Genomic DNA, 14,914 nt, shown 5'->3' on the forward strand with positions numbered 1-14,914 from the left:
GGTAGCAGCTTCCCTTTCTATCATGCTTTCAATGTTGGATGCTGGCTTTTGGTGCATGGGATTACCTTCCCTACATTTACTTTACTGGAACAGCAGCCTTTAACCGACATCAGATTATAGAGCTGCCTTTTCCTGGGTCTCTGCTGCTGTCGGCTTCCTGCAGGTCATGCTCTTCTACACGAGTGTAGCTGACAGTCACACGTCTGCAGTCAGCAGTCCTAGCAAGTAAAATTGTACAGGTACACTATCCCTTATCCAAAAGCCTTGGGACCAGCTGAGTTTCGGTTTTTGGAATTTTTCGGATTTCAGAAGGTATTATTATAAGACTGGGAAATTTGTATTTAATATAAATTTTAAAAGTTCAGGCTACCTCTTGCGACTGTTCCGTGTCTCATTCCCCTTCCTGCTTTTCTGGAAAGCCGGATATCGGCTGACTCCTACTAAGCTGGCCTGCAAATCAGGTCGGGTGGGGGGGGGAGAAAAGAATATCGGACGGGCCGCAGTTCAGGTCCGCGGGGGGGCGGGGGGGGGGGGCGGTCGGGGTCTGCGGGGGGGGGGTCCGGGGTCGGGGGGAGAAAAGAATATCGGACGGGCCGCTGCAGCTATCGGACGGGCCGCTGTATTGTTGGGTTCACTCTCCCGGTACCTCCTTCACACTGCCCGGCTCGGCCTGCAATCTCCTACCCAGGAGGGAACTCTGTGACCCTCTGCCCTGCTCAGCGTAAGTCGTGCGCCACTCTGGTCATGTCGTGCGCACGACTTACGCTGAACGAAAAAACTTTCGGTTTTTAGAGGTTTTCGGTTTTCAGAAGTTCGGATAAAGGATAGTCTACTTGTATTTTGATTCCACCATACAGTCTTGTCAAATATGTGGGGAAAAAATAATCCGGCATTTGTTAGATCCGTGTGTTAATGGAGACACGGAATGCAGGAGTTGATTTAACAAGTGTTTACTGAACAAAGTCTGGAGGTGAACTAACAACACAAGACGCTACACAGGCTTATATGCCCGAGTGGTCACTACTTGTACTACAGTATACAGGGGCTTCAAAAACATAGTTCCTCTTAAAGGTACATACACTACAATTCCTCCCCTTTTAGATAAATAGTACATAACATTTTAAGTAATCATTAAATAACATTTTTACAAGAACAATAATATACACATTTGCTGAAGTTAATCAATTACAAATTCAGTCTCTCTCTGGAGGCTTCCTGACTCGGTCCGGATAACGCCTCGGTGGTGTAGTAGGTTCTTTTGGCAAGGTCGATTCGGCTTCAATGCTAGTGTCGGGTTCATCTGGTTCCAGTATCACCGGATCGGAGGTAGATACTATGGGTATCTCTGCTTCATCACTAGGCGTATAGAGTTGTGGTGTAGGTTGTCCTTTTATGGATGACTCTATGATCTGGTCAGCATGGCGCCTTATTATGCTTTCTCCAATGTCCACGGTATACATCAGCGGTCCTAGTCATGTGCAAATATTTCCAGGCTGCCATTTCTCGGTACGGTAGTCCCGGGCCAAAACTGGTTGACCTATCTGGAAGGTTCTAGTTGGCCTTTCATTCATGCTTTGAAATTGCCGGTTCTCTACGTCCCTTCTGACGTTTGGCTTGACCAAATCCAGCCGGCATCTTAGTCTTCTATTGAAAAACATCATGGCGGGGGCTTGGTTTGTAACCACATGTGTTGCATTCCTGTACGCAAACAAGAAGTTATCTACCTTATGTTGTAGATTTATGTCTTCATTACCCATGGCCTTTATGGCCTTCTTGAAGGTCTGGACAAACCTTTCAGCCAATCCATTGGTGGCGGGATGGTATGGGGCGGACGTGTAGTGCTTAACCCCATTGTTTTTTAAGAACTTACTGAATTCTTCGGATACAAATTGCGGTCCATTATCAGAACAGATCTGTTCAGGCAGCCCATTCCTGGCGAATATGGTCCTTAATACTGTGATGGTTTTTTCCGTGGTGGTGGAGGACATCTTTATTACCTCCGGCCACTTGGAGTGTGCATCCACCGCAATTAAGAACATTGAGTCCATAAATGGACCAGCAAAGTCGATATGTACCCTTTGCCATGGAGATGAGGGCCACTCCCATGGATGTAGAGGGGCTTGTGGTGGGGCGTTTTGGACCTTCTGGCATCCTAGACAGCTCTTGGTCATTTCTTCGATGTCTCCATCGATACCTGCCACCACACGAACGCTCTGGCTAAGTTCTTCATTTTCACTCCACCCAGATGCCCCTCGTGAAGCTCCTTTAGCACTCTATCCTTGAATTTGGGTGGAATCACCACTCTGGATCCACACATCAAGGTTCCTCGGCACACTGACAGCTGTTCTCTTCTTTGCGAGAATGCTGGCAACAGTGGTTCGCCATGTGCTGGCCATCCCTTCACCGTTAAATCGTAGACTTGTGAGAGAGTCGGGTCATTTCGCGTTTCCTTTTCAATGGTAGAATTTGTCACCGGTAGACATTCCACTATGATCGAGTGGAATATCTCCACTCTTTCCACATATGTGGTCCAACTATCGAAAGCAGTAATATTGCCAGTCTTCGGCATCTTGAAAATCTAAAATGGCGCTTCCGCGCTTTTCTTTCTTCCCCGCCGAGTTAAGATGGCGCCTCCCGCGCTTTCCCGCCGCTGCCGCTGCTGCCAACGCTGTTCTCCGCGGTTCCCGTTGCGACCTGCAGCTTTTCGCGGTATTTCTATTTTTTTTTTAATATATCGCTTCAATAGTTTCTCCGTTACTTGGAGAACCGTTCCCGTTGTGGAGCGGACCCTCTGGGACTTTCCCCTCCCTCTGCTCGGTCCGAACGCTGACCTGCTTTGCAGCACCGGCCGCGCCCTGAGTGCTCCACCCTCTCTCTCTCTTTGCTTCTGCTTCCCGACTCACTGCCCGGCCCCGTTGCAGAGCCACCCGATCGAGCTTTAGCCCGCCGCAGCCCAGGAAGGATCAGTGCACTACCTGCCACCAGCCCGTTTAGCTGGGGAAACCACAGACTGGAGACCAAGCCTGGCCCTCGTTTTCGAGTTTCTTCGAGTTATTTTTATTTATTTATTTTTCTGGCTTCGACCTTCGTCTGAGGAATCGATCCCCTTGAGGTGCTGCCGAATTGCAGGTAAGTTCGTTTCTAACTCGTCGCCACTGTTAGATCCGTGTGTTAATGGAGACACGGAATGCAGGAGTTGATTTAACAAGTGTTTACTGAACAAAGTCTGGAGGTGAACTAACAACACAAGACGCTACACAGGCTTATATACCCGAGTGGTCACTACTGGTACTACAGTATACAGGGGCTTCAAAAACATAGTTCCTCTTAAAGGTACATACACTACAGCATTATATACAGAGCTTTCCCTCATACAAGCGCTCTTCAAAAGCAAACTTTGCTTGTTTCTTAGTCACATAATCGGCCGGCAGCTCTGACAGGTCCAACGTCTGCTTCTAGAAATCAGCGGGGATTCAAATATCCCACACTATGCTGAGATTGTTCTATAATGGACCTCCTCTGGTTACACAAGGATGCATCGGTGACTCTCGTATTTGCTAATTTTGGCCACCTCATCCTCCACGCACCCGCAGTAACCTCTTCGGTCCTCCCCCCTCCCTCCCTTATTTGGGAACCACTGTAATTTGGTTATAAATGCACAATAATGTACTTTCGGAAATGTATGCAGAATGATCCTTTCAAAATTGCAGTTACTGACTCCATTGCTCAAGTATTTTGCACTGGAAAAAGGACAGATACCATTTGTGAACTGTTATCTATTGCGATCACAAGATACTGTAACACCTGGTGCAGGCTGGATTAAATACACAGGGGCCTAGAAATTCATTGACGCCACTTTTGGGGCGCTAAAGTGGGGCGTCCGCTAAAGTTTGCGGCCGCCGCCAAATCGATGCCACTTCTCCGATATTCGTTAGCTTCGCCCTAGGAGTTCGGGCGAGCGCTAAAACTGCTGCTGGACGCCTCTCTTTGGGCGCTAAGCCGGAGGTGGTGATCGATAGCGCCGAGGTCGGGCGCAGCGCAGGTGCGGCCATCTCGTGATTGACAGCAGACACCCTGGCGCCGGCCAGCTCTTAAGGGGAAGGGTCGACTGTGTCTGCTGCCACGCCCTGGATAGTGGAGCCCTCCAGCTAGGCCTGAACACTGCTGCTGGACCCAAATAGCGCCTGAAGACATGGAGAAGGCCCGTGAACGTGCGCAGCATTTCTCAGAGCGTGATCTGAGTGTGCTGATTGCTGCTGTGGAGAAGAGGCGCCATGTTTTGTACCCGGACAATGGCAAGAAGGCGACGGTCCGCGTCTACAGGACAGCCTGGAGGCATGTCGCCACCAAGCTGTCAGCCAACAGCGACGACCCCAGGAGCGGTGCCCAATGCCGCAAAAAGTTAAATGACCTCACACGCATTGTCAGGGTGAGTACCCTTTCCAGTGACCTCCTCATCCTTGCATGTGCACCTCACATTATGGGCAAAGGGACCTGAAAGCTCTAATGGCCAGCCTTCATCCAGCAGCTATGGGACAGGCATGAGCATCAATTGCACATTCTGCACTTAACACACTGGCCAAGCTATTCCACCATGGGAGGCATTGCACACCAGATCATGGCGGCACACTGGCCAGGCTATTCCACCATGGGAGGCAGTGCACACCAGATCATGGCGACACACTGGCCAAGCTATTCCACCATGGGAGGCAGTGCACACAAGATCACGGCGACACACTGTACTTAGAGGCCGTCCTTTCTCTTGCAGGCCAAGCTGGCGAATAATCACAAGAGCCGGACTGCGACCGGGGGAGGCCGACCCCATATCCAGCCACTCACCGACCTGCAACATCGCGTGGAGCGCCTCATGGGTGGCCGGGTGATTGGGCCCGTTGCATGTGGAGATGCCGACCCTGTTCTGGGCAGCAATGGTAAGGACATCACCTTTTGCACCTCTCTCGTCCCACTTGCGCATCAGATCTACATCCTTTGCCACTGTCCGACCAATGCGCTGAATGCCACCACTCATGCATCCCGCACTGACGCCCTCTCCTCACTCTAAAGCTACTCTTATGCCTTCCTGCTTTCAGATGGTGAAGAGGAGGTCCCTGAACTTGCCAGTGACAGACCCTCCGAAGAGGAGCAGGAGGAGGAGCAAGAGGAAGGCGGCCCATCAGGGGAACCCTCAGCCGCGGCCACCCAGGCCAATGTAGGGGACACATCTTCCCTGGAGGGCAGCGTGGCGGAAGTGTCGAAGGGGAGGGGAGCTCCTGGGACCTGCGGGTTGCAGAAAGGCGGGAGGGGGGTGGAAGCTCGGCGGCCTTCTCCCCAGAGGGGGGAAGCGTCGGAGGGGAGTCCAATTGCTGGGCCCAGCGGCCTCCAGCAACGCAGGAAGGGTCGGCCAGCTCGGCGGCCTTCTCCCCAGAGGGAGAGTCCGGCCTCCAGTCAGGAGATGCTCTTCGCCGAGGAGATGGAACGCCTCGAAGACTTGTCCGCGGACTCGGAGCGCCGGCACACGGAGCTCATGGCGGCAGTGGCACGGTTGCCTGAGTCCATCGATTCCCTCTCTCGGAGTGTGGCCGAGTTCGGGCCCTCAGAGGCCACCAGTCGGGCGGAATACCGGGCAGATCAGGCAGCGAGTCGGGCAGAATTCGGGGCAGCTCTGTCAGCGACTGGCCAGGTGATCAGTGGTGCCGTCCAGTCACTGGCTGCTCTGATGCGGTCAGTGAACAGGTCAACACGGGCACTCACTGCTGCCACACTTGCTGTGTCAGCCAGGCATCGCCAGGGCACCCGGCGCGCTGCAGCAGCACAGCGGTCTGTCCCTCGGCAGATTGGTGCGCATGCTGCAGTGCTGGCCCGGGCGAGTGCCAGTGTCTCAGGCGACCAGCGAGCGCCTGCCATCCGCCAGCTTGCCGCCATTCCTCCAGCCGCCACTGCCACTCCCCCAGTGGAGCTGCCAGGAGCTGCTGCAGCGACTGATGCTGGCCAGCCACAGCTGCAGCAATCAACAGCCGCCCGCTCGACGGCCAGACCTCGACTAGGCCGACCCCCAAGGGCATCTGCCGTCACGACATGTGCCCCTCAGGAGCCTGCCCCCAGCCTTGCAGCAGCCAATGGCCTTACTTTGAGGCGGAGCAGCAGGGCGGGCAGGGGCCACCCAAAGATGGCCAAGGCATCGCCCTAGCGGGCCAAATAGTCGAATGTGTGGCCATTTGTGTTTGTTTCTTGAGGCCGAGAATTGGATATTTGTTTTTTGAAGGCCGATGATGTGATGTTTGTTTTGGACGAAGGCCGAGAATGACGGCCATTTTAGTTGCCCTATTTTGTTAATCCTCTCCAGGTTGTGGGAGCGAGTAATGTGTTTGAGTGTTTTTTGGGGGTTTCGTCTGTTTTTGGTTTTCATGTGGGAAGGGCCCAGAGTTTGTACAATAAAGCATTTTATTTATTCACATTGTCCATGTTTGATCTTTGAAGTGTTTGTTGCCTTAACCGGCTGAGGGCTTGCGGAGCGGCTGCAATCATGTTCTATCATTGGCACAAGCCATTCCCTGACAGGGGGCCTAGAAGTGACGTTCAATAAGCCGCCGACGTGCGGCCCTTGGACCTTGTGCCTCCCTCCTGGGCTGGTACTCCTCGTCCTCGTCGTCCTCATGCTCCTCCTGCTCCTCCTCCTGAGGTGGTGGTCCAACGTGAGGTGGCAGTGCCTGAGTCCTGCGGATAGCCAGGTTGTGCAGCATGCAGCAAACGACGACGAATTGGGAGACTCGATCCTGCGAATACTGGAGGGCTCCCCCGGAGCGATCGAGACAGCGGAACCATTGCTTGAGCACGCCGATTGTTTGTTCTATGAGGTTCCTCGTCGCTTGATGGCTCTCGTTGTATGCCTCTTCAGCAGGGGTCGTGGGCGCGCGGAGCGGGGTCATGAGCCAGGTACACAAAGGATAGCCTTTGTCCCCGATAAGCCATCCTCTTGGGGGAGGCTGTGCCTGGAACATGTCAGCCACAGTTGTCTGTCGCAGGATAAAGGCATCGTGGCTGCTGCCTGGAAAGCGGGCATTGACAGCTAGGATGCGCTGCCTGTGGTCACACACCAGCTGTACATTGAGGGAATGGTAGCCCTTCCGGTTGCGGTAATCCTCGGCATGCTCAAGAGGTGCCCGCAAAGCCACATGCGTGCAGTCAATGGCGCCCTGCACCATGGGGAAGCCCGCTATTCTTGCAAACCCCACTGCACGCTGCTGCTGCTTGTCCAGGGTCATGGGGAAGGAGATGAATTGATGTCTCCTTCTGAAAAGGGCTTCGGTCACCTGGCGGATGCAGCAATGCACGGCGAACTGGGAGATGTTAGCGATGTCCCCAGTAGCGGATTGGAAGGAGCCGGTGGCATAGAAGTTGAGAGCCACCGTCACCTTCACTGCCACCGACAGAGACATCCTGCGCATCAGCTGTGGCTGCAGATCTCTCTGAAGCAGCCGGCAGATGTCTGCAACCACCTCCCTTCGGAATCGCAGCCTCCTAACGTACATCGCGGCAGACATGGTCAGATAGGAGGTCTGCTGGCGGTATACCCTGCGTGGGTAAGGCCTCAGTTGGCGACGCCTGTTGCCCCCTCTGCGTCTAGCCAGGGCTGCCACTCTCTCACGGCGTCTGTAAGCCCTTCTGGCATAAGGCTGAAATTCAGCGTTGCCACCTAGTGCAGCCCCCATTATATGCTGGCAAACACTGAGCTCTGAATGAAGGCAAAGATAATTGGTAAGCTCTGGCCTGAGCCAAAAATACCTGTCCAAGTGTTGGTCCAAACTGGTAAACTCTCCTCCTTGGTCTCTGTCCAAAAAACCGTTGCACAAGAGTGAATGCTGCAAAATGGCTGGCCTTTATACTGCTGGGTAAGTGCCCTTTAATTTGCGCTCCCCGCGGCCCGGCTGGGCTGTGTACCGTTCCACTTCACAGTCGCTCGGGCCGCCCGGCGCACAATGGGCCGGCGCGAGTGAAGTTCCGGTTCGGGGCGCACAAAAGGCGTTGCACTAGCAAATGACGTCATGATGTGCGCGCGCAGCAGGGCGCGCGCTAAGACTTTGCGCCGGCGCTAAATGTGTACTGAAGTTGGGGCGAGGCGCAGATCACGCTGCGCCCGGCCGCTAAGCGCCTAGCGCTCGAAATCTACTCCTCCTAAGGCGCTAACGGCTGCCGCGCCCAACTGAATTTCTAGGCCAGGGTGTCTGTGGATTCTTTTCATTCCATTCTTTTACAGGCCTACCTTTTAAATAAGCTCATTATTTATGACACTATAAATGTCTGCAGCTTGTGTTTTACCAAATAGGCTGAGGCACAGCAGTTTGGGGTGTATTCATGTAGGGCACTTGGCAATGAGCAAGTAGCTTGGGACTGACTCACTGCCAGTTCCCGTCAGAGTCAGTCAACTGAGCATATTGCTGAGTGTTCTGTTATTCTGAGGGAGATACCAAGAGCCACAACAATTAGCACAGGAGCAGTGAGAATCAGTCTGAAAATGATTGTCATTTAGCTCCCTTTCTAATGCAGGGCACTATTAAACAAATTAGTTTGCGCCTCCAGTATACAGAGGTGGCAATCAAGGCTTTGGAGCTGGAAGAATGTGAAGAGGAGAAGTGGTGCACAAATAAAACAAACTGAATTGCATAATGTGACCCCAAAACACTAATAAAAATCCTGAAATCCAATCTAACAAAAAAGGATATAACATTCTGTCACCCTGAAGCAGTGGCCTTGAACCACAGGCCTTTATTCAGGGCTGTTTCTCAGTTGCACTTTACTTTTTTGAGTTGTCGGCTTTTTGGGGGCTGCGTCAGCTTTTTTTGAAGTTGTTTGTCACCTTTTCTGAGCTTTACCGGTTGGCATGCATGTGCATGCAAATAACAAAAGACATGGCAACACTCATTGGACAATCACTGTGGTGTATCTGTAGATTCACTAAATATATACTATTAAGACTAATGAGAGAAAGAAATATCAGGGTATATTTCACAACAGACCACTTTAACTTTAAAGAATTGCCCGATGCCCTTAGTCGATTAACCACTACCAGAATTTGAAGCTTCCCACCTGGAATTTTTAAATGTTCAAATATCTGAATGTCTGGTTGTTTGACTGATGAGGCTCTTGTTAAATCAATAACATATTTATTGCAGAACTTACACATTGTACTAAACATTTATTTTAAAATCCAGCGTTTCCAAAGTGTACTTTTCCCCCATAATTATTACCTACCTAATTTGCAGTTAAGCCCCTCATGCTTTACAATAGCCATCAGAAATCCGAAGAATGTCACTCGTTGCACTTTGTGGAGGATCTGCTTAACGTATGGAGTTGGTGGGTAACTAGAAAAAGAAATACATATTTGTTCTTCATATCTTTTTCATTTGTATTTAATAAAACATACAGCATATTCCTTTTAAATGCAGAACTTATTTAGACGAATATTTTATACACTTATGAGGGCTAAATACTGAAGGGGAACCTATGGAAAATGTGCTAGAACATTTCTAGAATTTTTAGATCTAACAATTGCTGAGGAGTTGAACAGATGCTGGAGATACTACAGAATATGCAGGCCATCAAATGAGATTGGACTAACTAACTTAGTAGAACACCACCGCATAAGCTTTTTCCATTTTGTGTTGTAAGCCCTACCACTGAGAATGGAAGACTCAATAAACAGGAAGGCATTAATTCCTTCTGTCTTTGTCAAGATGTGATCCTACTAATGTGCAGATGTTTGGGTCACAAGATTGCTCAGCATTTAGTTAGGGTAGACAATGGAACAGTAGACACTTCAAGTTGTTTCACAGGTCACCTCAAAGGTTACTAAGGAAAGTGGTCTCCTTTCAGTGGCTAGGCTACCAACCAATATTTCTGGATTCAGATGCAATATTTGAATCAAATATTGCATCTGAATCCAGAAATATTTCCGAGAGACAATGAGACAATGCAACTGCTCATTGCAATGCTCCAAAAGCATAGTTTAAGAGGCCATTAAGGCACTTTTTGAACACTCTTGGGATTAGAAGAAATGGGATATGCACACAGAAACCTTTGTGTGCAGGGAAAGGAGATGCCATTCAGCCTCTATGCTTGAGCAGTAACATAGGAACTGATGGTATATCCACAGAGGGAAACAAATCTCTGGACACTCAAACTCCTGAAAATGTTCTAAACTTCCTCTGGGTGGATCTTCTACCTTTGAGGTGAACTGTGAGACAATTTGAAGTATCAGCTGTTCCACTGTCTACCCTAACTAAATGCGACCCCAACATCAGCACATTGACAAAGACAGAAGGAATTAATGCCTTCCTGTTTATTGAACTACTAGATCATAGCGTGATTGGATCATACAAATAACTTGCCTGTACTATGGTCTGGAAGTTTTCTAGACAGTTAGGCTACTGTCCTTAGTTCTAATTGATTAATTATCATCCTGGCTTCAGCTATTTTACAGTTTTCACTCCAAGCTATTGTAGTGGTTGCCCTGCAGTAGATTGTCCTCCTAAGGTCACCATGTAAAGTCCAAGACCAATGCCACGTGATTCTTACTGATTGGGAAAAGGAGGATCTGCACGAGGTCCATTGGTTGCTAGATAAATGGTTACTGCCATTGGACCTAAAAATCTTCAATAACCTTTCAACCCTTTTTGTAATCAAGATATCAGATTGCTGATCACTACAAAACTGTCCGAAGACAGGAAGACTTTCTGCTGGGTTGTCTGTAACAATGCTGCTAAGAATATTATCGCCTAATAGGGTTTAAGCCGGAACGTTTTGTACCTTTTTGTAACCCGGGCAAGTAGTTAGGTTACCCATCTCCCACAGTGGGGGGGTGGGGCTGAGAATACAAAGCCCGGTTCAATTTGAGATACTTTTTGGGTTATGATTTTAAAGGTCTGCCAATTCTCCCTTTGTTTTTCCTATCCCTGAGAGTACTGTCTGGAGGCTACCCAATGCCAACTGGCACCATTGCTGCAACTGGTCTTGGTGGGAGATCTGAACTGAGAGAGTCCTGTTTGAGGGGAGATCCATGTTACCTGGCTAACAGTTACCTCTTGGAGGGATTTCAGTGTAAAAGGTTGCACTGCACTAATGTCAAATGTGAGTATAACTGGAACATTATACATGTAAAGATAGTAAGTAATGCCAAGGGTTTGTAAACCACAGGTTAGTGATTACATTTAGCGGTGTTTTGGAACTCTACTCATTTAAATTATAAAAATGTCTTCCATTTTTTGAATTTAGAGACGGACATTTGGAAATATTTTACTGGCAAAATTCCACCAAAGTATCTTAAGCATCATTCTGCAAAATACAAGTGCTTGTTCTGAAGGAACTCAGATGGAGTGATAAGGAAGTCCAACAAAAAAAGCTGTGGTTCACTATCGGTGGGTTCAGCAGAAGAAGGTAAAATGTTCTGTTACACAGCGTGCCTTATCTAAACAGTCATCTTTAGAGAGGATGTAGGCCGCTGCCATATGACCATTTTTTTTTAAAGCCTGGAGACATAGACTAAACATTTCCTCTAGGATCACTGTCACTGGTGGAACAGCAGCTGTCCTTCATGTCTCCTGATTATTTGGAATAGTATAAGATGTAGTCAGTAGTTTATTAACCTTTACTCTGCTGAATAAACAGAAACTTCATATGTTTAGAAAAAGAATTGCCGTGCTTTAAGATTTAACACAGTCTCTGCTTTGAGGCTGAATGATCCAATAACCTGCTTACATTTCTGAGTTCATGCCAGAATCAATCTGGCACAGATTGAACGTTGGCACAAACTAAGGAATGCAAATCCTGCCAAACTGCACATTGATTTCATTTTGCCATGAAATTTATGGTTCTGGTGCTAGATTTTGTGTTGGTATCGGTTTGGAGGCAGCGTAATGTCCTGCTTACAAACAGTGTCTCAATAACAAAACGCTTTTTGTTTGTACTGGTAGAGTTTGTACTAGGTAAACAGAATTGCCTATGACCGGTTTTAACAACACATTGATTTCAGTGAATTCTGTTACAAGAATTCATGATTTGATGAAAGATTATTTATTAAGATAATTAAGATTAACAATTAAGATAACAATCTGCAGAGATTTGTGGGGGGGTGAACGCTGAAGCAGAAAATTCTTACAAAATCTCTTTGCTTCCTTACATTTCTGATCCTTTTCAGATGGCAAACACATTAGAGCGAGCATGTTAAAGCTGCAGAGACTGGCACTGAGACACCAGGCTGAGAATGGGCATGTGACTAAAGATAGTAGAGATACCCCAGGGACTGTACACCTGACATACAGGCAGAACGTTGGTAAAACAGACTTGAAATGTATTACAATGTAATTGAGAGTCTTATTTTGAGAAGATAAGTTCAATTAAATTGTGTGTATTTGTTGCACTAGTCTGTTATTGTGTATAGTGCAGGTAATCCTCTTCTCAACGTGTAGCTCTAAACTGGTTCAGTGCGTTGCCATTTTAAAACTAAACATTTTATTAACAATAGACTGGTGGTAAAGACACATAAAGGAGTTTGTGGAAATGATAGATAGCCAGGGTAGGACAGAGAACTCTACTGTATACAAGACAACCAGGAAAACTAGTGAAAGCTAAGGAATTGCTTCAAAAAAGCTGACAAACCCAGAGTATATGCTTATGAGGTGTAGTTATTTTGAAAGTACAGTGCTGCACAGGCTTGCCACAACTCGAGCTGTAGATATATTCAACATTAAATCACTTATATACTGGAAGATTGTGGCATAAATTGTGGGGATTTCTCCTCAATTCTGTGAAAAGGCTGCTGGCTATTGTGCGTATATAAAATGGTACTTTCTGTTACTAAACATGATTATTAAATTGTTTTCAAACTCTTTATACAATGTTACAATGACATCAGTTTCACTTTCAACCCCCATTTTACACAGGCAATCTTCTTCTCGCCCCTTAATCCCAGTTTACAATGGCACCCTTCACCCCTCCTGCCAGTTTACACTGAAATTCTACTCCCTCCCTATCAGTTTGTGCTGACACCCCCTTTTTCTCTCTGGTCTGAGGCTGGACCAGGCTGTAAAATTCAATGCAACAGGGCTCTAGTTCAGAAAGTCCAATCTCCTGGCTGATGAAATGTGTGATTGTAAGCAGCTTCTTAGGAATGTATCTGAGGACCACATTTTTCTTTATTGCTGATCTCCAGTGGACTTGCTCATGAATAGAAATATTAAACTGAATACTAAATAAATTATTAGATCTCCTAATTATTTGTATTTTGCTATGCTCTCTCTGTCAATTTTTTTAGATCGATCCTTCCTTCTCTAATATGTGGCTTGCAATCCTCTGTTTACTTTAGTACTCAATGTAATTATCCTTTCATGGTTCATGCTATTGCTTTAAAATGTTTATTTATGCAAATTTACATTTATTTTTATATTTAAGAACCTGTGCATCCATTTATAAATTATGCAATTATCTCGTAACAGTCCAAATGAAATCTCTGAGCTTTTAATCAATCAATACTGTATTTTAGAAATACACAAGGGAGGGAAGGGAGTGAGTGGTGAAGTACAGGGTGTATACGGAAGCTGGCATGAAGGAAGGCAGTGAATGGCAAAGTCTGGGACTCAAGCAGGGCCAAGAAGTGGACGGGAAATGGAGGAGGGCTAGCGAGAGCTCTGGAGTTGAGGGTGGGGAGAATCTGGAGAAAGAAAAAGAAAATAACTTGCATTTATATAATGTTTTGTACATCCTCGGGAGATCTCAAAACACTACACAGCCAATTAATTACTTTTTGAAGAGTAGGCAACACAGCAGCTAGTTTGTGCACAGCAAGGTCCCACAAACAGCAATGAGTTAAGTGACCAGTTAATCTGTTTTTGGTGCTGTAGGTTGAGGTATAAATTTTGGATGGACATCAGGAGAAGTACCCTGCTGTTCTTTGAAAAGGGATATTTTATGTTCACCTGAACAAGCAGACGGGGCTTTGGTATAACTCTTCCGGAATATGGCACCTCTGATAATGCAGAACTCCCTCAGTACTGCACTGGAGGTTATGTGCTCAAGCCCTGGGTTTGACCCCATGACCTTCTGACTCAGAGACAAGCGTGTTAGTGAGCCAAGGTGAAACTATGGCTGGAATTTTCCTTACCTTGACGGGTCGCAACCCCACTGCTGGCTCCATCCCGCTGTAGAAAACAAATTTATCTTAATGGGGCTTATTAAGCCCACCCAGCGCGCTACCCGGCCCAATGAGATGGAGCGGGTCTGGTGACATCATTCATGACACGTTTTAAGCTGGGATCCTTAAAGGGACCATGGCCACATTAAATTTTAAGTTTAATCTAAAATAGTGGATGTTGAATCTTTACTGTACAATAATAAGTTATATATGAGTGATAAAGAAATATTTAAATATTATCATTACTGTACTTAAAGTAGATAAGTCACCAGGACCAGATAGGATGCAACCTAGGACGCTGAGGGAAGTGAAGGAAGAAATCGCGGAGGTACTGGCCATAATCTTCCAATCCTCCTTAGAAACGGGGGCGGTGCCAGAGGACTGGAGAATTACAAATGTTACATCCTTGTTCAAAAAATGGTGCACAGATAACCCAGCAACTACAGGCCAGTCAGTTTAACCTCGGCAGTGGTGAAGCTTTTAGAAACAATAATCAGGGACAAAATTAACAGTCACTAAGGAAAGCCAGCACAAATTTGTTAAAGGCAAGTCATGTTTAACCAATTTGATCGAGTTTTTTGATGAGGTTACAGAGAGGGTTGATGAGGGCAATGCGGTTGACCTGGTGTACATGGATTTCCAAAAGGTGTTCGACAAAGTGCCACATAATAGACTTGCCAGCAAAGTTGAAGCCCATGGAATAAAAGGGACAGTGGCAGTATGGATACGAAA

At 47.4% G+C, this 14,914-nt stretch overlaps 1 protein-coding gene across 1 annotated transcript in view; it reads right to left on the reverse strand.

Annotated features, from left to right (window-relative positions):
• The window catches only part of cstpp1 (centriolar satellite-associated tubulin polyglutamylase complex regulator 1), a 468,108-nt gene that overhangs the window by 24,590 nt on the left and 428,604 nt on the right, over positions 1-14,914 (reverse strand). Inside the window, exon 7 of the mRNA XM_086008095.1 lies at positions 9,250-9,359. Coding sequence (XP_085864221.1) covers positions 9,250-9,359 — 110 coding nt within the window. The remainder of the gene's footprint in view (positions 1-9,249; positions 9,360-14,914) is intronic.

The sequence above is a fragment of the Somniosus microcephalus genome, chromosome 15, assembly GCF_052327205.1.
Source record: "Somniosus microcephalus isolate GS21.2 chromosome 15, FLI_Smic_1.0, whole genome shotgun sequence".
Classification (NCBI taxonomy): Eukaryota; Metazoa; Chordata; class Chondrichthyes; order Squaliformes; family Somniosidae; genus Somniosus; species Somniosus microcephalus.